General features: G+C 44.2%; 1 protein-coding gene across 3 annotated transcripts; it reads left to right on the top strand.

Moving 5' to 3' along the window:
- The first annotated feature begins 36 nt into the window (after positions 1-36).
- On the top strand, positions 37-13,649 carry LOC111840229 (cAMP-responsive element modulator-like). 3 transcript variants are annotated; one of them, XM_023804858.2, is made up of 8 exons: positions 37-163; positions 3,609-3,726; positions 4,549-4,695; positions 5,012-5,109; positions 6,856-6,995; positions 7,301-7,489; positions 11,402-11,561; positions 12,125-13,649. In XM_023804858.2, exons 2-8 carry the CDS (start codon positions 3,619-3,621, stop codon positions 12,267-12,269), a joined length of 987 nt encoding a protein of 328 aa, XP_023660626.2. In that variant the 5' UTR covers positions 37-163; positions 3,609-3,618; the 3' UTR covers positions 12,270-13,649. The 3 variants fall into 3 exon arrangements, with proteins under 3 accessions (XP_023660626.2, XP_023660627.1, XP_023660628.1); XM_023804859.2 differs by lacking the exons at positions 37-163; positions 3,609-3,726; positions 4,549-4,695; ... (1 more) ...; positions 6,856-6,995; positions 7,301-7,489 and adding an exon at positions 9,655-9,813; XM_023804860.2 differs by lacking the exons at positions 37-163; positions 3,609-3,726; positions 4,549-4,695; ... (1 more) ...; positions 6,856-6,995; positions 7,301-7,489 and adding an exon at positions 9,656-9,809.
- Positions 13,650-15,194: the final 1,545 nt, after the last annotated feature.

Genomic DNA, 15,194 nt, shown 5'->3' with positions numbered 1-15,194 from the left:
GTTGGCCCGGCGGGGCGCTATGTTAGGCAGAGCCGCGGGAGAAGCTCGTCGACATTTTTACACGGCATCATCAGAGCTGACGTGGAGACTACGTGTGCAGCGGATCGGGCCATCCACCCCTACCGTAATCAGTGACGAGCCCCACTACGTAAAAAAAACCTCGGTAAGTTATTGCGCTCATTCCCGAGAACAAGAGGGACGCTCTTAAGGGGGAAAATACAGAGAAAACTCGGGGAAGCTCTCTGGTGGCCGTTGGCCTCTCAGATCTGACCAATATGTTTAGCCGATTAACTGGATGACAAATTATTAATAGCGGGATAAAACGTTTAGCTGGTCAAATAACAACTGTCAACAGTGGGTTTAATAAATAGATTTATTGTCAGGCGCTTCAAAACGACTTCTTGCAAAATGTGCTTTAAGCATTATTCCACAACTTGGTGTTTATTTGCTGTCGCTAAAGATAAGTAATTAGATTCGTAGCTTTGCAGGGCAACTGGCTAAGTTAACAATAATGCAATGCAAGAATATTATTTTATACATTCGTACCGCCCCTTGGAATAAACCCCAGACACTGTAGCCTATAATAACTTTCGTCATGTAATAATTAGGTATTCGCATTTCTTAAGCATTTTAAACACTGTATTTGCCCGCTGTTTGAAATCAACACGAAATGTGAGAACTTTTTGGAGTTTTAAAAAACAAATGCGAGCGGCACTTTTGCTCCACGCTGATTGCGCGCCTGTTGCAGTTTATTTGCGACTTCCGTCCGCGGCGGTGCGGTTGTATCATTGCAATTTTGTAACATTGCGACTCGATCTGTTATAATTATAGCGATCGCTGAGTGACTTATCGGCTAATCGTTGATGCGGTGTGGGTCGCTGCCGTGGGCGTTGGATGAGAGGGGCTTGGTTGTTTTTTTTTTTTTTTTTTTAACGGTGGCTGTGGTTGGAACGGCAGTGCCGCGAGGATCACCGGCGACGACGGGATGGGGGACCAGGGACCCGGGATCGGTGTACCAAACCGTCCCGCTAGCCAGGGTTTGCTGAAACTACACAGTCTGTTAAAATGAGAGTAACAGGCGGCGAACGGCCATGTGCATTGATGTGTGCGTGGCTGTATTAAACGATGACTTGATATTACACGCTTTCAGACGCAATCGTGTCAAATTCCAGATTTTATTATTAAAAAGCATTTAGTTGCGTATTAAATAGACCTGCAAAACACGGTACATCTGCACCCATGTAAAGTTTCTTTCATGTAATTAGAATAGCCTACATGTAAATCAAAGTTTGTCTTGCTTCAACATTTCCGTGTTAAAAAAGTTTCCAGCAGGGCGTACAGTCAAAACAAGCAGACGGATCGGGATCGTGTAGATTATTCAATAATTAACTATCTAAAGAAAGGGGGCTTCCTATTCGGTGGCCTAGCCAGGAGCGTGCCCGTAACCCTAATCAGTGAAGTTTTAGAAAGCCGACTTTTTAGAATTTGTCTTATTTAAAATGGCGTCAGTTGTTTAGAAGGTTCTAGAAATGGCGCACAAACGCGTCCCCTCCCTTTACTTCGAAATCGACGACGCCCTGCGGCTGCCGTTGCGCTTTTTCATGTAGGCAGGCTGGTTTTCACACACAACCCCCCCCCCCCCTCCTGATATTTCGTGGCAAGTCGCCGCATGTCGGACTCCTACGTGAGATAAAGCGCAGCATTAAACCCCCACAGTCTTGCTTGTGATCATCTGGAGCAAAAAGCTACAAAAGAATTGTAACATTTCCTTCTCTATCTCAATTATACATCGCTGTTTTCATCAATGGAATTGCTGTTAATGTCAACAAAACATGCATTTATTTTGAAATGTATGGGTCTTTGAATATTTTTGAGCATTTGAAATGATTTACCATTTTAGAAACTGCAGTGATACACTTTTAATTATGTGCATTTTTAAAAATTTTGCGGGAGATCACAACCCTAAATACTAATTTGCTAAAACTTTCTGGAACACTTTAAAATTTGTTAGTTATTGACCATATTTTAGCTGCTCTCTACTGTCAGTTACGAATGTTACATAAACTTAGAGTATTAACCGTTGGATTGCCATAATATCAAATTAACTGGTAGGCCTGCAATTTAAATGTTCATTGCATGGCTCACATATGCCTACACATTCATAGTGTGCCTAAGATATTATTTCTCCCTGCCTGTTCAAAGAACTTTATATATAAATATCTTATTTCATATCAGACAACAAAGGTTCACATCAAAAACCACACAAAACAAATAATAATAATAATAAATAAAGATAAGAATATACTCAGCGCAAATGACCTTTCAGTCTCTTCAGTGACCTTTAATGTAGTGTCATGCAACAAATGAGCAAAACGGAAACAATGACCTACGTGTCATTACATCATTCACCTTGAGTATTTCCAGGAGATCATTCCAAGTTTTTTCTTTTTCTTTTAACCTTTATCCATTTGCACCAGACAGAGGGGAATTTTACATCTTATGTGTGTTGCCTATATATCACTCTTTTCATATTCCCCCCCCCCCCCCTGAAATCATAATAAACACAGTTTTCCTTATAATGCATTTATGAAAATGTAAAGAAATGGAGTGAAGGTTTGCTGTTTTTCCTTTGTGTTTGTGCCGTAACCTTCTATGCAAATAAAAATGGCCAAGCTGAAACGGTGAATGTGGGGAATTTAATCATTCATCTTTGCTGCTTTTGACTCGTGTGTCATATCTGTATTACCTATAGGTGGAATGTGAGCCAGTGTTTAATGGACGGGTGCATGGATGTATCTTTCACTTTTGGCTATTCATTAAATTTTACTTTGTACTACATATATAAATACATGCTGACATCACAAAATCTGTTCAGCAGTTATGCTTAAGTGATTTTTTCTTTTGTTTAGTTTTTGTTTACGCTGGTTTCAGGCTTAATTAGGCAGATGTAAATTTCAGGTCCAGAAAGTCAAAATCCAGACCAAGATTTTGTTTCAACCAACCAGTTGAGTACTCTGTGACTGTGACTCTTTATGCTCAACTGCTTGGCTGAAACAAAACCTTGGTCTGGATTTTTACTTTCTGGACCTGATATTTACACTCAATTATGTTTTCAATTACAAAATACTTTTTTGGCTATAAAAGTTTTGTTAATGAGAAATAATCTCCTATAATTTTGTTTTGTTTTTTTTTTTTTATTCAATTTTAGTTATGTTTGTGATTAATTACTGGGTATCAATTAAGTGCCTAAAGCAATTAAGGTGAATGTTAGTAGGTGCGATTAGATGAGAGACGAAAATCAACTGAGTCCAATTAAAATGAAGCTTCGCATTTGAAGTGCAAGGATCTAATTATGTTTTCCTAATAGTATTTGTGTCTTAGAATGCTAGGTGTGTCCTTTTATTACTATGAAGTGCTCATTCAGTGTAGCGAACAGCCGGCTGTTCGCTATTCCTCCAGGACCCGGCCCGAGATCCACCCAGTGTTATTCTTAAGGAAGTTGCCGGAATTATGAATGTATGTATGGACATTCGATGCGGCAGAGGATATGACCTGCGCACTGTTCCTCCTGGGGGGGGGGACGTGTGTGTTTTCTGTGCTCTTTCCAGACGAGTAGCCATGGAAACCATGGTTGCATCTCAGCAGGATGCAAGTGTGAACGACTCTTTGTCTGACGGAGAAGTGATTCGGATTAAGAATGAGTCCGGCTCGTCCTCGCTGGCACAGGTAAAGGGCCCCGCACCTCATGGGGTTGGGGAAGGCGGCATTTCCGTCAGTCGCCTTGGCCCAGGTGGTTCTTGGTTCCGGTCCCCTTTATAGCCTCAGGATGCATATAAAAATGAACCTGATTCCATTTGCTTAACTGGAACAGAATGACAATATGGATTGTGGGTTATATTCCATGAGCAGGGGGGCCATTAAGGGGGGGCAGTTCATCTGGAGAACTATGTATTGCTTTCCATGTAGATAACATCTGGAGTTGTATCGATATTATGGGATGTCTGTTTTGTGGGAGTGGTGCTCCGTGATTTTAAATGTAAAAATTATATATAGGCAGTCATTCTGACCTCGCCTGAATCAGATCTTCGCTTTGTATAATTTTCACAGATCTGTAAATATCATGTGATCAGCTTTGAGATGGTAGATCGTGGATATGGTCTAGAACGGGGCTCCTAAAGGTCCGAGCACCGCCGGTCTTCCAGCCTTGCTTTACTTGTGAACCAGGTGTGAAGCCTCAGGCCAATCAGAATCAGGAATTATTAAACTAACTGCCTGCCTTGGAGAACTGAAAACAAGGCCTGGATTTGGAGTCGAGGTCCAGATTTGGAGAAGCCTGGTCTAGAACTTGGCATGAAATTAAGATGGAAGATTCTGTTCTTCAGCAGAGCACTGACTGTGTATCTTTGGGTAATTAATGACTAATAGAATGGCATGGGGTCTTATTGGGTAGCATTGTCGTCTGTCTGCAATTACCACTGTTCCTCCCTGATCCTGCTTGAGTTAGTGGCCGACGTTGCCATTGGTAATAATGACAGTTTTTATTCGAAGACCTCTGTAGGTGGGGAAGGAGGAACAGGAGCGCCCTCTGCAGTCACTGTGGTGCAACTGTCGGGGGGACAGACGCTGCACGTCCAGGGTGTCATCCAGGCCCCCCAGGCTTCTGTTATACAGTCCCCCCACATCCAGAACATGCAGGTAAGGCACTGATGTGAAGCCCATCCACGGCCTTCAGGGCCTGTGGAAGCCCTACCTTTGTGGGTCAAAACGAGCAACGAGAACCTTGATTGGATTTGAAGGGATTTGTCTCTAAGCCCGTCGGGTTTAACCTTCACACCTTGGGTTTGCTCTGTCGTCTTCGGCGCCCTCTGCAGGAGGGTTTGGAGTCTCTGCCTAAAATCGCCCGCTGAGCCGGGCGCCGGCCAAGGCATGCCTGACGGTGATGTCATGATGAGGTCACCAGCCCGTCAGGCTTGACTCATGCCGCAGCCGCTGCGATGTTTCTCCTGCACAGGTGGTTGCAGTGGCGGCGTCTGAAGACAGGGAGACGGCGGAGGTGGCGAGAGACACGCAGAAGAGGAGGGAGATTCTCACAAGGCGTCCGTCTTATAGGTGGGGCGAGCTCGTCCTTCAAACATATAAATCACCTGCGGGCTGTGTCAACATTTTTGACGTGATTCGAATGTTGCTCATAACTTGAAGTCGAGTGGAGAAGAAAACAATGTATTTATTTATTTGTGAAATTTTGCCAATGCAGTTTAGCCAGTGCAGAGAAGTACATTAACCAAAGAACATCTCCAGAGAGACAGAGTCAATAGAAGGTCAAATGAAGTTGTATTTAACTGCTTCCGAGCTCATATGCATAAATCTATATGGGTTATAGGGGTCTTTAGGATGCAGTTTGAATGGTCAAAGGTTCTGGACCGAGAGCAGTAGGGATGTCACAGCTATTAGGGTTGAGTGGAGCTCGAAGATGCTCCAGTAGACAGGAGACCTATGACATCATGATTCCTGACCTTTCAGTACTGTAACAGGTGACTTTTTCTCCTTATAGAACATAAGGGGAGAGATTTTGTTGTGGTTTAGGGCTTGGTGAGAGCTGGTGGTTATTGCTGCTCTGTCCTGGACTCCCCAGTATGACGGTCTTGAGTTTGACATCAGAAGGGGGAAGGCAGAAATTGCAATCTATACCGTAGTTGACGTCGTCGTCGTTTTCCGCACGACTTGGAGAAGTTTGATTGAGGGAGAAAGAAGCCAGATAGGAGGGAGCTGCAGAGTTTCGGTGAAGGATGACCATGCCGTCGTCCAGCAGCTAAGTCCACAGCTTAGAGAGGTATCTCCAGATACCTGCAGATCTTCAGGACTCAATAACAGCTGCTGTCCAATAGAAAGAGTTCTTGTTTGCAAAGATGGTGCTATTGATGTCTTTAGTGTCTTGGTCAATCTACTAGCTTAGTGTTTCCCAAACTGGTCCTTGGGGACCCCCAGAGGGGGAACCCCCATGTTTTGGAAGGGGGCAAAAACATGGACCGTCTGTGGGTCTTCAATGACCGGGTTGGGGAGCACCGTCCTGGATTATATCACTCCACTCTCCCCTGATGCTCTTAGTGTTGCACTCTGTTTGCTGGTTTGAGTATCGTCCAGTTAGGTTCTTGCTTTGTCTGCGTGACTCTTATCCCAGTATTGCTTACGCCGCTTACGTACCTGAGCATTCACTGACAGCCATATGTCTGCGATCCGCCGTTTGTCTCACTCGGAAGTCACGTTGGGCTACAGAAAGGAAATGTTAGTGTAACATGTATGGGGAAGAGATGGACTGCCAGGGATAAGGAGATTTCCAGCGATAGCGCAGTGCTCTGATTCCAGCCGGTGTCGGTATCAGGAGAATGAGATTTGCATAGCCAAAGGCCAGAGACCAGACGAACAGGATGAGATGCTGTGAAAGAAACAAAGGATATAGCCGAATTATACTTACTAACGAAAGCCAAGCAGTAGCAGAGTTACTGTTTGGAAATAAAAGCCTGACCTTTGCTGGACAGTCGGCACATAAACACCATGTGCATAAAGGTACTTTGCAATAAGGTGCGGAGATCAGCTTCAGATACAGGATGTTGCTGGTAGTACCTGTTCACCTTTCCAACAGGTACTAGGTACATCTTTTGAAGATGTTTTATTTGTACTTCTTCAGAGCAACGGTTGGGTGTGGTACGCTTCGCACTTTTGGGTAGGGCTAGCCGGTCACATGACCTGCGCCTCCTGCAGCATCAGGAAGCCTACACGGGTCGGCGCACAGCGCGTGTCCCATCCCGCCGCGGCTGGGTGACCGTGCCCTGGGATTTCGGGTATCGCCCTTCGCAGGAGGATATTCAATGATCTGTCGTCGGACGCGTCGGCCGTCCCGAAGATCGAGGAGAATCCAGAGGAGGACAGAGCTTCCCCCAGTGATCCCCAAGTATCGGCCGCCGCCTCCATCTACCAGACCAGCTCCGGACAGTACAGTGAGTCCCACAGGAAGTGACACGGGTTTCCACGGTATCACTGCAGAATCATGCTGTTGTGAAATCTAGATTTAAGAATATGTTAGTGGTTGATTTTGCTTTTAAATGTGGATTGTTTTGGGTAGCAGTCCAGGGCCCTCTACTGGAAGGATGGATGGATGGACTAATTGATGGATGAATGGATGGATGGATGTTTTGTGTGGCAACCAATTTTAGTGTCGGAGGTCATGGTATCGTCACAGTGTCATTTTCAGAAGTTCTACTCCCTGTGACTTCATAGTGACGGTCTAGTTTCTCTCCTGCAGTCGCCATTACTCAGGGAGGAGCGATCCAGATCGCTGGGCCAGGCACCGACGGGCTCCAAGGCCTGCAGAGCCTCGCCATGTCCAACTCAACGGCGCCCCCACCTGGCACCACAATAGTGCAGTATGCGGCTCAGCCAGGGGACGGGACCCCACACCTCTTTGTGCCGGGCAGTCAGGTCGTTGTGCAAGGTAACAGTTCTCCTCTCTCCCGTGGGGCAGGTGCTCCAGCACGTCGAACCTCCAGATGATGCTTGTTAATGGGATTTGTTTGATTGGCACTGCACTAAGAACTCAATGGGTTTTAAGCTTGAAATTCATCCAGCAGGTTATTGAATCTCATTAACCTGTGCAGGAGGGGTTCACATCCTACTGACCATGATCTGCCAACCGTTGATATGATGTAATATAATGTAATATAATATAGTATGATAATATACATTCATGCATTGCTTAACGACAGGAATTTGTTCTGAGAAATGCATCGTTAAGTGACTTTATTGTTGTGCCCACATCATAGTGTCCCTGCACAAGCCTGGATGGTATAACCCTGCTATACCGCATAGACTAAATAACAATAAGAAGTACAGTATAGTAAATACATAACCCAGTAACGTAGATGTTTAGCATTATCAAGTATTATGTACTGTACATAACTGTATGTGCTACACTGGTATAGCAGTAGGTTTATTTACACCCGAATCACCACAATCAGAATCAGAATCAGAATCAGAAAAACTTTATTTATCCCGGAGGAAATTGCTCATGTTACTACAAACGGTCACACAGAGACACAGGACAAGAACATAAAAGAAAAAGAATATCAGATGTAAGTATAAGAACTAAAATAAAGTTATAAGAGACTCTGCGCTATATACCCATGATATATACAGAAGCAGAAATACAATATATATAAATAGAATAAATACTGTTAAGTGGTAATTTACACAGGTAAATTACCAGATGAACATTGCACATCCGAATAGCAGCAGGTTTCTTGCCCAGGCTAAGGTATGGTATGTAAGGTAGGTATGGTGTGTGGCGGGTTGGAGGTTATTTATTTATTTTAGCGTCTGAGGCTGGGTGTGAGATCAAACACGTGAGTAATGCCTTGTGCTGTGACGTTACGACGGCTAGGGCGTCACTAGGCGAGGAGGGGGCGTCACTAGGCGAGGAGGAGACGTCACTAGGCGAGGAGGGGGCGTCACTAGGCGAGGAGGGGGCGTCGCTAGGCGAGGAGGGGGCGTCGCTAGGCGAGGAGGGGGCGTCGCTAGCCGAGGAGGGGGCGTCGCTAGCCGAGGAGGGGGCGTCGCTAGGAATTTTTCAGCTCCATTATTATCTTATGGGACCACTGCCATACATGTGATATTTTATTATATTATATTATATTACTAATAATAATAATCATACACATAAACAGAATTTAAAAAACAACATATAAATGTGATAAACACTTTGGTAAGGTGTATTATTATTATTATTATTATTATTATTATTATTATTATGCATTATCCATATCGATGAATCAAAACAAATTTTACAAAAGATGTAGTTTGGACTTCACCTGGGGCCACGTCATTTCTGAGGCTGTCTCTTGCCTCATGCAGTTGCAGATAATGTCAGGTTGGTGTTGCTTACTGGATATGTGCTGACTGTCACTGGACTCAGAAAGCTTTTATTATCCCGGAGGAAGCAGATTAATATTACAATATTAGCAGTAGATTTCGGTTCAGAGCCTGGTGACGGGTCATTTTCTTTTGGGTTGGCTCGGATGGTTAGAAGGTTAAGTTTAAAATGGACTCTGATTTTTCTACTTTAATCCTTTTCGCTACGTGATTGCTAAGTGTACTGAGTGTATGTTAATAGAGTAGCACATATAAAACTGAGCACCAGGAGAAGATGTCCCATCCAGTTCTGAAATTTATATGGAATTAGGTCATTTTAAAAATACTGCTGATGCATTTCCTGTCAGGTGTGTGTGTGTGTGTGTGTCTGTGTCTGTGTGTATAAATGACAACGTTTTTGCTTTCTAACGTAATAACTTTAGTGCTCAGCTGACTCTCACTTTGACAAGGGACAGTGTTGTTTTTGAAAGCTCCGGCACAAAAAGCAGGAAATGTATGTCTATGTAACTGAAACCCCCCCGCCAATTTGTAATATTAGTTGCATGAATGTAACCCTTACAGGTAGGATATTCTCCTGTCCGCTGCACGGCTCTAATGTAGAAGGCAAATTGCGTCAAAGATCTAAAGATAGAGGCACCACACCCCTCCAGACCCACGTCTGCTGAGCTGCCAAAACAGGGGGCGGGGCCAGGCGGAGTGGGAGGGCTGCGCGAGCCGGCACTGCTATTGACCTTAGCGAGCGAGTGGCGTCATTGTGACGCCAATTCCCCTAATTGTTGTCCTACACATACTGTGGTTAATTGGGGACCACTTCCAGTGGAAGGCAGCAGAGACTGTCTCTTGGATTATTAAACACTAACATGGCTGTTACTGGTGATGAGACTGAGGCAGGTATGATGAGTTTCTCTATACTTTACAGTTCTCTCGGGTCTGACGGTGTTTTTAAAATCAGAATTGTTTGTTACTATACAAAGCAATTAAAACGACTGTATATTTGATGCTTCTTGATTCATTGTTAATCGTAATTCGGTAAATCACTTTTAACATACATTATAAGTATGCGAAAGACGTGTACTGAAATCGACAAAACACTTTTGGGACTTTTAAAATGATGTTAACTTTTAAAAGTTGTTTATTTTCGTGGAGGAAAGACTCATAACTGCATGAAAAAATGTTGATTTAAAGGCTTTGGGGCAGGATGTTGGTTTTCCCCCACCGATTTCTGTAATACAGAGTAACAGAGAGCGAAACCTTAGTATTACGGGGGGGGGGGGGGACTCTTCCGCGTAATGCGGCTGCGAGCGGCGATCAGCCGGTTCAGTGGCTCAGTCCGGCAGCCTGTGCGCGCTCAGTCCCGGCAGCCGCCCGCGCTTCCAGGAAGGAGCCGCCGGCTAGGACGTGCACTGACGTCAATCGCCGTGAAGAGCCGCGCTTCTCGCTGCTGCGACCTGCCGCCAGTTTAATCATTTGCTTGCACCGTTATTAAGGCAGACGGTGCTGAAAGTCGCGAAGGGACCTTTTATGGCTGACAAAGGGAGCGCTGGGGGAGATCCGGACACTTGTGTTGCTTCCTTTGCGGTTGACGTCAGCGAGGAGTGAACTCCAGTTTTAAAAAATTAATTTATGCTCATTAATATTGAGTAATTGATTATTAGTACGTTCTGTTCACGGTGCTCGGTCTGTCTGTGTTATCGCAGTGCACAGAGAACACCGATTATCGAGTCGGTGGAGACTGAGACCGTCCTGTGCTTTGCGGTGTTCGTCACTGATGGCCTTCGGTGTCAGTGCCTGAGAGTTACTGTGTTTATGTATCAAACGCAGAGACAGACTCAAGGTCTGGAGGAGGGCGGCCCTGCAGCTCCCCTGAGCAACTAAACATTTGTAACAAAAGCGATTTCACGTAAAAGAAAGCAGCGTTTTAATAATGCTGATGAAGATCTAGCGCTAGTGCCTACTGTTCTCATTGTACCATTTAACTTCCTCCTGGTTTCTCAATATCTTTCCTGCTTTCATATCTTTATTTTAGCTTCTTTGGAAAGAGACAAAAAAAAGAAGAAATCACCTAATGACAAGCACAGCTTCTTTCTCATTTTAAAATAGTAGTATTATTATTTAGTATATTGTTTTGAAGCTCAAATTAGTATTTCTTTTGTATATATAAATATTCAGATTTCAGCAGGTGGAAGCTTCAAAGATCCTGGAGTTTGGCTTCAGTGGCATCTTTCTGAAGCTGCCTTCAGTCTCGGTTCTTAAAGAGGAATAACAGAAAATCATGAGACAAAGAAATGTGATCAGTTTCTATGGTCCTAAGAAGGCCCACGTTTGGTGGGATCGAGGTGTCTACAGCTCGGCTGTAGCGTTTGTTTGTGGCTTTTATTCATTTTTGTCCACACAGAGTTATCACTTGTGGAAGCTCACGGTGCTTGGTTGCCTTATTGTGCCTCCTGACCGCCTCTTGGCTCTGCTGCACTTCCCGTAGCTGCCACCGGGGACATGCCAGCCTATCAGATCCGCACGCCGGTCTCCAGCCTTGCCCAGAACGTCGTGATGGCCGCCTCTCCTGGTGCCCTGCACAGCCCTCAGCCACAGCACACCGAGGAGGCCACACGCAAGAGGGAGGTCCGTCTCATGAAGAACAGGTAGGGGGCGACGTGGCCGGCGGGGCTTGCACACTCTGCCTTCGTAACACCCTCCACAGAGGTGTCATGGGAACCACATTACACACTTTTTAACATGCTCCTTCGTAGTGAACTTTTTCACCCTGTGTGTAGTGATAATGTTATGCTCTCTCTGGCTGCCTGTGTAAACTGAAACACATTCCTGGCACAATCCATTGGTGTGTTGTTGCCCAGGTTGCAGGTGTATTTATGGTGTGGACTCATACACACACATTACACACACAGTCACAGACATATAGACACACATAGACACACACACTTAGACACACACACACGCACACAAATAATAGCGACCTGCACACTGTGCTTTGGGAGAGGTGGTGATATTTCTTGAAATCGCTCGACAATTTAATCTGCACTGATTTATTACTTGTTAAAAAATTTACGATGTCCATTTTGATTTTAGTGCGGGATAGGTTTTTCGTCTTAGAGTACGGTGATTAACTTAGGGATTGACTGAGCCGTTTGTGTGTGATCCACCGGTCGCCGGCATTCACGGGAGCCGCTCCCACCTCTGCCCGCAGGGAGGCCGCGCGGGAGTGCCGCAGGAAGAAGAAGGAGTACGTTAAATGTCTGGAGAACCGGGTGGCGGTGCTGGAAAACCAAAACAAGACTCTCATCGAGGAGCTCAAGGCCTTAAAGGACATCTATTGCCATAAAGCAGAGTAGCGGCTCGCTGGGTGCGCAGCCAGACGGACCTCCGGGGGGGTGGCGGGAGCGAGTGTCTCCGAAGGACTGAAGATCCGCTGCACCGCTCCCGGGGCATGGTGGGGGCGCTAGAGGAGCCCCAGACCCTCCCGACCCCCCCGTGTATGAATGTGTGTTGCCCCCTTTGCTTATGCTTCCTGCAGGGAAACTGCGAAAGCCTGGAAATCCAACCTTTCCACGCCGGAGTCCCCGAGGTTATAGCTGGTGGGATATCTACAGGAAGAGGACGAACCGGGCGCATCCGGATGGGACGGAGGCGCAGTGTGTGTGCCCCGTCCACGTTCCCCGTCCTCCGAGCGCTTTGAGTCCCAACTCTCATATAGGCCTACAATGATCTTACTACCTGTAAATTTCCCCATAACTCCCATTTAAACCAAACAGAATAAGAGTGGAACTGGGACTTCTCAATGCCGCCCCACAACAAGACTTTATCAATTTATCAGTTCCTTTTTTTCTAGAGATCTATTTTCTATTGCAAAAGAATTGTAAGAAACATTTATTTTTGGATTGTCACGTGAAACCCAGCCTTTCAGATTCTGTATAACAGCTGTGCTATTCTATCGATTGCTTTTTTGAACGCCCAAATAGGTATATAGTGAACGACAGATGTCCCAGTGATAGGTTTTTATTAAAATTGTTTTTGACCATTAAAAACTTAATTGCATGGTTCTTCTTTATAAACTTATAGTTTTATATAAGTTATGAAGAACGAGTCAAAAAAGAGTATCGATTTATACATTAGGGTACTTATTTTTAAAAGATCGAAATGGATGGACGATTCTGCACATGAGGAATACTTCAGTTTCAGAAGCACATTTTTTTGTGAATGACGTTTGTTTACATCAAGTAACAATACAGTAGCGAGAACCGACAGCTCACACATGCAACCAAACGTTATAGCATTTTATAGTTCTTGTTTCTGAACTGGAGAGACTTTGATCATTCGCATACTAAAAGCCGTACAACCCGCCGTACAATACTTCTATAATACCAGTGTAAATTCCAACACCGCCGACCCCATAGGTTCATATTAATGTATAAATTACGGCTCAAGTACTTTCGATTGACACATTTGAACCTTGACATTTCTTAGCCCTGTGTCCCACATCTGCATACAGCTTTCTGTACTTTTCTGTTGCTCCAAAAACTCCTGCCTGTGTGTAATGATTCATATACACACACAATTTCCGCCTGGGTGGAAAACGTTGTCCGCTGTGGTTTCTGTCTTCTGTAATCCTCTTTTTATTACCATTCATTATTTATTTATAAACAGCAAGAATCTAAATGCGGACAACCCACAAACTGTACTATGCCATAAATGTAATAAAAGATAAAACTGGATATTTCAAACATTTTTTTCTCTGCTAAACTTTTTTTTTACAGGCCTATCCGCGGACTGTTAATCGATTGCGCTAGCGAGGCAGCCCGTTGCAAAATACAGGAAGATTTTACGCAATCGTGGGAAAAGTGTTGATCTGAAATAGGCTATACAGTTACGACATCTACGTTTGCCTAGTGTTGCGGCACACATGGAAATTTCCACGTCGGACCGTTGTGCCCTCAAGTGGTGAGTTAAGATAATATTTGGATACCGAACCTCGATGCTCTTCAAGAAAAACCCTGATCAGAACTGACACCTTATTCGGGCAAATTGTAACCAAGTTAAAAGTGGACCAGTGTTTTGCAAGTCTCCTAAATGTAAAAAAGAATGTGCGTGTAGATCTATAAAATATATTTACAACATACAGTGTTTGTTTAAATAGAATATATCCTATAGCCTGAGTGATCCCTGAATAAAACAGTTGCTACACGCATTTTCTCAAAAAATTCAATTTCCGAAACGAAGAATTCCTCGTTATCTTCGTGACTAAGTATTATGTCTCCACCTAGTGGCAATTTCTTAAAACTGCTGTTTTGATCTGCTGTCTACCAGATTTTATGTCCATTTGGACCATAGTCATAAAGAATGTTTATTATACGATTCCTCTTATTTGATTTCAAAGACACAATACAACCTCCTAACGTTGATAACGTGTGATTCACGTACTTCCCTCCAAAAAAAAATATTCATAAAATTATTGTATCGAGGCATTTTTTTTTATCGAGATACGTCATGGAATTTGTCTAATTATGTATATAAGCCGTATAACACAAAAATGACGGATACTGATAATCTCAAATACAGATTAAATGTCTAACAAGCAAAATGCCCAGACTCCCGTTGTTTGCCATTGCATAATGTCCAGCTTTTCTTAAATCAGCGAAAGTAATGATTGATGCGAGGCCGCTTAAATGAGTGCTTCGGGTCGATGGGATTGATTACCGGGTGCAGGCAGAGAGATTCCCTGACCATCCAGGCCACGAAATGCAAATACAAAAGAAGAGTCAGCATCTGTGAGCGCCGCGCCGTCAGCCACGGCACCAGCCTCTTTCCACGGTCGATCAGCCCCCCCGGCGGGTCACCGGGGGTCACAGTTCAGGTTAAGGGTGACTGTGGCTGAGAGGACGGTTCAGTCTAGATGTGTAGCAAAAATGCTCTGGGGGTTCGGATGGAAACGAAAAAGCCATTTGCCTTAGCAGCCTTTCTTATTGATATAACTTTTGCTGGAAATGTAACTTCTGGTTGTGTCAAGATTGTAATTTATGCCAACTGCGCAAAGGTCACGGGATTTGATTCAAACTTAAGGGCTCAAGAGCCCCACTGATCATAATTGATTTCGTAATTGTGTGTAGACTATTATATGGCAAATATTTAAGGATTATGGCTACTTTGTTTTGCATCTGTCTTTGTTGAATTGATACAACTTAACACATACTGTATAATATGGGGTAGGCTATATTTTATTAGGTGGCCGTTATTCTAGAAAATGTAGGCCTACCCTTGTA

This window comes from Paramormyrops kingsleyae, chromosome 4 (assembly GCF_048594095.1).
Source record: "Paramormyrops kingsleyae isolate MSU_618 chromosome 4, PKINGS_0.4, whole genome shotgun sequence".
NCBI lineage: Eukaryota > Metazoa > Chordata > Actinopteri > Osteoglossiformes > Mormyridae > Paramormyrops > Paramormyrops kingsleyae.
The sequence above is the reverse complement of the archived record's forward strand: the minus strand, read 5'-3'. Positions and strand labels throughout refer to the sequence as shown.

Excerpts from the sequence above, each read along its gene's own strand:
- LOC111840229 (XM_023804858.2), top strand. The coding sequence starts at position 3,619 with ATGGAAACCATGGTTGCATCTCAGCAGGATGCAAGTGTGAACGACTCT. Across the intron at positions 6,996-7,300 it reads GACCAGCTCCGGACAGTACA|TCGCCATTACTCAGGGAGGA; the intron begins GTGAGTCCCACA and ends TCTCTCCTGCAG. Across the intron at positions 7,490-11,401 it reads CAGTCAGGTCGTTGTGCAAG|CTGCCACCGGGGACATGCCA; the intron begins GTAACAGTTCTC and ends CACTTCCCGTAG.